The following is a 7,470-nucleotide window of genomic DNA, read 5'->3' as shown; positions in this document are numbered from 1 at the left end:
TTATATCCTACTATAAATTATTCGACCATAGCGAATAGCAACCAATCGACTCTAGATATAGTTGAATATCAGCAGAGGAAGGTTCAAAATCAGGGTTCCGAAGATATCCCAGAAATTTCCTTGGACGAAATTTACAAGGCTCTAAAAAAGATGAAGAATAACAAAACTCCGGGGGAGGACGGTGTCGTCACAGAAGCGATAAAGATAGGAGGCTCAGTACTGATAACCAAAATTCAAAAGCTCTTTAATCTATGCCTATGGAATCAAAATATCCCAACAAAGTGAAATAATTCAATAACTGTACTCTTACACAAGAAGGGAGATATAGCAGACCTGGAAAGATACAGACCAATCAGTCTCCTTAACCATCTTTATAAATTATACACCCGAATAATAACGAACAGATTAGAGACAAAGCTGGATTTTTACCAACCTCGGGAACAAGCCGGTTTCCGCCCTAATTACGGCACAAACGATCACCTGCAGTGCCTAAAAACCCTGATAGAAAAAACTAACGAATATAACCGTCCCTTGGCATTGATATTTGTAGACTTTAAAAAGGCGTTTGATACAGTGGAATTACCGTCCATCTTAAGAGCACTACAAGATTGCAGGGTCGACCACAGATATTGTAATATAGTTAAAAATATATATGAAAATGCCACAACAAACATAAGTCTACATTCAGCAACTAATAAAATAAAGATAAAAAGGGGAGTCAGGCAAGGTGATACCATGTCACCAAAGCTGTTCATTACCGTTCTTGAGTATGCATTTAAAAGACTAACATGGCAACAGAAAGGAATATCCATCGATGGAGAAAGATTAAACCATCTACGTTTTGCGGACGATATCGTGTTTCTGTCAGATAATCTGGGAGAGATCAAAGACATGCTCCAAGAACTGAATTACATACTACAAGAAACTGGGCTGGAGATAAATTTCGAGAAAACCAAAATGATGACCAATATGGTTCCCAGCGAAGAGATACAGATCAATAACAACAAGGTAGAATTAATCGATAAATACACATACTTGGGTCATGAAATCAGAATAACCAGAGACAACCAAACCTGCGAGCTAAATAGACGAATCACGTTGGGATGGGCGGCATATGGAAGGATGAGAGACATTTTTAAAACAAATACCCCAATTCACCTGAAAAAGAAGGCATTTAACCAATGCATCTTACCAGTCTTGACCTACGGAGCAGAGACCCTAACTTTAACGAAAGCTACTGCCGAAAAACTGAGGGTAACACAAAGACGAATGGAGAGATCAATGCTGGGCCTGACCTTGAAAGATCGCGTGAGAAATCAGGAGATACGCCGACGAACTGGCGTAGACGATATTATACTGCGAATCAATAAACAAAAGTGGAGGTGGGCTGGACATGTTGCTAGAATGGAAGACAGAAGATGGACGAAGAGATTATTGGAGTGGAGACCAAGAGCCGACAAGCGAAGTCGAGGCAGACCACCCACCCGATGGACCGACGACCTAAGGAGAATAGAAACAAACTGGATTGCAGCAGCTAGAGATAGAGAGAACTGGAGACGTTTGGAGGAGGCCTATATCCAACAATGGATGTGAAAATGGGGCTGGATGATGATGATGATGATATAAATTATTCGTCTAAAGAATGTTTTAAAGCATTGGCAGATGTAAGACGTAAAGATCTTACGTGATAAGAAAGTATGAACTACATTATCTTAACACTTTAAGAAATAAGATGGAACAAGCAGCGAGAAATAGAAAATAAAAACATTAGAAATCCTAAGATTGCCTACTTACCGAAACTTAATTCAAATTATTACCACTGCGCTTTCTACAAATTGCAAAGCAGACAGATTGATGAATTAGTCGACAAGGAAATCTACAATTTGCATTCCACATGTCGTTAATCACGGCAAAAATTCTTAGTGAATTAGTTTCCAGTACTCGAAACCAAGTAAAGAAATAAAATATAACGACGGTTTTAGATTTAATTTCAATGCAGGACATCTGCCATCCGCCTGCTTATACGTATTTCAACCTTATTAGGTATTATCAGAGCGTTTATGCAGAGCCTTATTATGGGTGACTTGAATGCGAAAATTGGTAAAGGGAAAAGCGGTGAATTAATTGGTGATTTTGGTCTAGGGAAGAGAAATGAGCTATATGAATAAAACCGTCTTTCTGAGAAAATAAAAACTTCACACTGTATTTTTTTTTTTTATTTACAAATTCGCATCAACCCGAAGGTTAATAGCGAGAATCAGATTTACAATATTAAATATATTATATATTAACAAAATTAATAGCTTTTAAGTAGTTTAACATATTTGCGAATGTGAATGAACAATTTGCACCAAGTGCTTTCTCTAAGTTTATTGAGATACCTTAATTGATTCTTGCTGTGGAGAAAACTGGACAGTCTACAACAACATGTTTCACCGAGAGTTTAACGTTACACTGCTCACATTTTGGTTCGGATTCTTTAGTAATTAAGAACTTGTGCGTAGCACTGATATGACCTAATCTAAGACGAGTTATTGTCACTTGATCCCTTCTTTTAGTGGGGAGACATCTCCATGGTTTAATGTCCGGTTTAATATTCCGAAGATTGGACACTGAAAATTCCCACCGGTTTTGCCACTCACTTAGGATCCGCGATTTGATAACACTTGAAACATCACTAGCTATCACGTATTTCACAATAATAGAGTCAGCTGAATTGACGGCTTCACGCGCACACTTATCTGCTTCTTCATTACCTCTAATACCATTATGTGATGGGATCCAAATAAAGATTACCTCCTTATTACAATTTTCTATCTCTATCAGATTTTGTTTTATTTTTTCAAGAATATGATTCCCTGGGTATATTCTTCCTATAGATTGTAGTGAGTTTAATGAATCAGTCAAAATTATATATTTCTGATTTGGTGAGGACATAATATATGTGAGTGCCTCGTATATGGCATATAATTCTGCATTAAGAGTACTATAGTGTATTGGCAACTTATATTTTTGACACATATTAGAGGATATAACTGCTGCTCTCACGCCATCTGTTGATTTTGAAGCATCTGTATAAATTTGAGAGAAATTTGTATACTTTGATAATAAGTTTTGCAGATTTTGATGTATTATACTATGGTTAGTAGTGTGTTTGTCCAATGATGTTAGGGTAGTTATTATTTTAGGTACTCCCAAAGTCCATGGTGCAGCAGGTTCAAAACAGTTCAAAACTGGTTCAAAACAGGTAAGGCGGTGTTCAGAGATGAGAGATCCATTTTGATTCGGTGGTAGAAAGGTTTATGTAGACGTGGTTTATTGGAGAAACATGTGGATAATCGGTTAAGGTGATCATATTTGAAGGTGTGGTTGTTAGGATTTGCATTTGATTTAATTGCATAGGTTAACTTTAAGTACGTTCTTCTGTGATATAGTGATGGTTCAGCTGCTTCACAATACAGGCTTTCTATTGGTGTGGTTCTGTAAGCTTCCAAGACAATGCGGGGTGCAGTATTGTGTATTGAATCTAAAGTTTTAAGGGAAGACTCAGTAGCCAATGAATATGCTATTGCGCCATAGTCTAATTTAGATCTGATTAGAGTTCTGTAGAGAGAGAGCATAGTTTGTTTATCTGCCCCCCAGACTTTTTTAGATAGTGATTTAAGGATATTAAGTCTTGCTTGGCATTCGATTGCCAATTTTTTAATATGTTCTTTCCAATTTAGATGTTGGTCGAATGTCATTCCTAGAAATTTTACATTATTTTTTCACTGTATTATTCCAGAGTCAATATATCAATAATAAACGTTTACGCTCGAATAGAAGATGCATGTAATGAAGACAAATTGGACTTCTACGAACAACTAGAAGAAGCTTGTGAGAACGTGCCACGAAAATTAATCACCAGTTGGGCAAAATTACACAATAGCTTGTGAAGAACGACGGCACAGAACAAGAAAACAAAAAAAGGATGTAGTGATTCTCCACAAAAAACGGAGCAGAAGAGCCCAAAATAATAAGCGGCTTGAAACAGGTGTAAAGTGTAAACCGCATTGGAGAACATGAAATCACATTATAGCGATTCCTTCGCTAGTTGGGAGTGATGATTGTTACCCAACTTAGCTTCAAGCAGCAGATATAGCATGTCAGTGCTAAAACTTCAATAGTCAGGAAGCCATATCATGCCGAATATATGTAGGTAGTCCAAAACCAACCAAGAAGGCATTACTGTCGTCAGGAGTCACGTCAGTCTTAACATACGGATTATCCGTTTGGACTGATATCCTCGGAAACCAGGATACAAGGTTTAGAGCCAACAATCATTGTTTAATTTTAGACTTAATTTTCACAACTGACGATCAATTAATTTTTCCACTTAAAGTGTCATCTCCTGTGAGTCATTCTGACCACTAGCTTATTACAGCCCAGATTCAGTTTAGCTTACACCGCTATGCAAAAAAAAAATATTTTCGCAAACATATGCCACTAATCAGTTTTTCATGTTATTTCTGTTTTATCCCAGAGAGACTGGCAATCTATTTTTCTTAATGGCTCAGATCCGTCGTCAATATGGGACTCTTTTCTTCGTACTGCTATTCAAATTATTTATGATCATACAATACCATATTTTTTCCAACCGAGTCGAACAATCATTACTAAACCTAAGAACAGTACCAAACAAAACAAAACCCACATTTTTATCTTCTAAAGTCTCCATAACATTACTTCAAAAAGCTGACGAATTATAATGTTCTTTGAATAACGAACCCTCGAAATATTATTCGTTATCCTTTTCTCAATATTTTACAGATAAACTTAACTATACCGTTCCGCAAATAATGTGTCCATATCTCAAGTAACTCTGGAAAACGTCTCTTTCACACCGGAAGCAATTAAACATCATTTACGAAAACGACGGAAGAATTCATTACCTGCATTGGTTAAAATAAGCTCGTTTTTTCTCCTCGTTTCCATAATAGACGCCTCATTTAACCACCGTTATCTCCTTTCATTCTGTAACTTGGCTTCGGTAACTCTTATTTTTTAAAAAGGCAATAAACCTAATTGCAATAAATCAGCCCAGTTCCTATTGTCGGTTTTAATGGAATCCATTATTTTTAAAGCTATATCTGAGTTTCTTTCTATATAAAAGTCGTTCAATGATCACAAACTTACTTCATTGTATAAATAATTGGTCGTCATATTTAAACAACTTGCATCCTATCAACAATATTGACGTGTTCCCCAACGTCAATTACTAGCTAAAGTCGATAACTATGGTATCCGGAAAAAGTTAAACCTTTGGATTCAAAATTTTCTATCCGAGATATACTTCCGGGTTCGTATTGGAGAAGCCTATTCACTACACAAACCAATTAAGTAAGGAATCGCATAAGGATCAGTAATTGGACCACTACTCTTTTGTGTCTACACCAGTGATCTTCCACTCATTGTGACCAGTAAGGTTTTAATGTACGCTGATTATACAAAATTATATGTGAATGCTATTATTAACAAACTTTTTCTTCAAATGGTCCTCAGAATGGTTACTTTCTCTTAACATTAAGAAATGCGTTGTATTACACATCATTAGAAATAACCCATCTCTACGTACTATAAGAATGAACACCCCTTAACTCGGTAACCACCGACAACGATCTTGAAGTGATAATTACAAAGTCGATACTGTCTCTGATCTGCAAATGTTTTACACTCAAAATAATTCAGACCCATTCTTAAGATTGCCAGGTCGGTGTGAAGTCAAGATATCAGTCGTGATAAGATTTTACTCGAAAATTTGCAGCGTAAAGCTACAAGACCCGCATTCGGCCGTGTAAGGCCTAGTTAAGAAGATACACTCGTCATTGCTTATCTAACTACATTCGAGCATGAGCATCTACGTATTTAAGGTGACCTAGTTATGTCCTAGAGAGAAGCGTAGGAAGAAGACGCGTTTCCTGGTTGAAGAACCTGAGAGAGTGGTTTGATTGCAGCTCAAGGCAATTGTTCAGAGCAGCTGCCTTGAAGGTCAGAATAGCCATGATGATTGCCAACCTTCGTCGCGGAGATGGCACTTAAAGAAGAAGAAGTTATGTCCTTATTATGCGAAATTAATACAGATATGCTCTCCTTCAAGCCATCCTGCAAGGAAAAATATTTGGAAAACGAGGTCCAGGAAGAAGAAAAACATCTTGGTTAAAGAATCTCAGAATCTAGTTCAATACAGCATATGTGCAGCTTTTCCGCGCTGCTGCAGATAAGATAAAGATTGCCATGATGATCGCCAACATTCGTAACCGGATAGGCACATCAAGAAGAAGAAGTTCTGCCGTGTTCTACTATTTTGGGAATCTGGACACCATATTTATTTTAAATCAAGACGAAGGACTAACCGGCCAACATTACAAGTTAAAGGGAAAACATATGACAACATATGTCCAGAGTAAGCTTCTTGCCAAACAGCATACTAATGTCTAGAATAATTTGGACCGAAGTACCTTATCTGCAACTACAGTAAACAGTTTCAAAAATAGACCTGATACTACTATATTTTATTTATAGGACTACATATTATCATTATTAATTATCATTATTTTTACAACGATATTATTTGGATATAATTGGAGCTTGCTCCCCTGCCCTTATTACTTATATAATAATAATAAAAACTAAAACCAATTAAGAACACGAATAATATAATCTGGAAAACAACTGGAAGAAGAAAGGTAGATCAAGAGACTCAGCAACATGGTAGAGCCAGAATTATAAGTGGAAGAGCTCAGACAGAATGCAACTGGGTGGACAAAACACCATCGAAAAAGAAAACAGCAATATGAACCAAATTTTACATATGCACAAATATTTTTATGAGAAACTAAATCGACAAATATAAATTTTATTTTACAGACGTCTTTGCATACTACAAATAATAATCAAATAAACACTGTTACTACAATCAATTAAAGTATTTCTTATCGCACAAACTATGTTACTAACATTAAGTGAAACCAAACAATCTATTGGAATAAAAAAATTCTACATCGCCAATAGCATGATAATAGTAATTATTTAAATGCATATGTTTTGATAAATAATAGTCTAAATATGCAATTAAAATGGTGTTTTAGTAGATACAATAAATGTTATTTAACCTTTACAGAGAATGTTTATGTGTTCATTTTATATTTTTGTCTGTTTCTTTACAAGTGAAGGATACTAGTGGACGCTACAACAGGACTATTTTGTTTGCTTTTTATCAACTTCATTAAACGGGAAGTTTTTGAATGCAAACAATTTTAAATTCCTCTCATTATGTATTTTCTCGACACTAGCTGGGGAATATGCAACTAGAAACGCACTGGTGGTGCTGAATTTCTAGTAAACCACATAGAAAGCATGGTCGACCATCTTGGCGCTGAGGCGAACCTTTCTCCACTCCATAGCTGCAGCCAGGACCAGCTTAACACCACC

General features: G+C 36.2%; 1 protein-coding gene across 1 annotated transcript; it reads right to left on the bottom strand.

The window, feature by feature from the left end:
* Positions 1–3,227: 3,227 nt before the first annotated feature.
* LOC140437305 (uncharacterized) lies at positions 3,228–3,743 on the bottom strand. Its single transcript, XM_072526754.1, has one exon. The coding sequence runs from the start codon at positions 3,741–3,743 to the stop codon at positions 3,228–3,230; it is 516 nt and encodes a 171-aa protein (XP_072382855.1).
* Between the last annotated feature and the right edge of the window lie 3,727 nt (positions 3,744–7,470).

The sequence above is a fragment of the Diabrotica undecimpunctata genome, chromosome 1 (assembly GCF_040954645.1).
Source record: "Diabrotica undecimpunctata isolate CICGRU chromosome 1, icDiaUnde3, whole genome shotgun sequence".
Classification (NCBI taxonomy): Eukaryota; Metazoa; Arthropoda; class Insecta; order Coleoptera; family Chrysomelidae; genus Diabrotica; species Diabrotica undecimpunctata.
Note: the sequence above shows the minus strand (reverse complement) of the source record. Positions and strands in the feature narration are given on the sequence as shown.

Bases quoted from the DNA above. Each gene is read 5' to 3' on its own strand.
- LOC140437305 (XM_072526754.1), bottom strand. From the start codon at position 3,743: ATGACATTCGACCAACATCTAAATTGGAAAGAACATATTAAAAAATTG.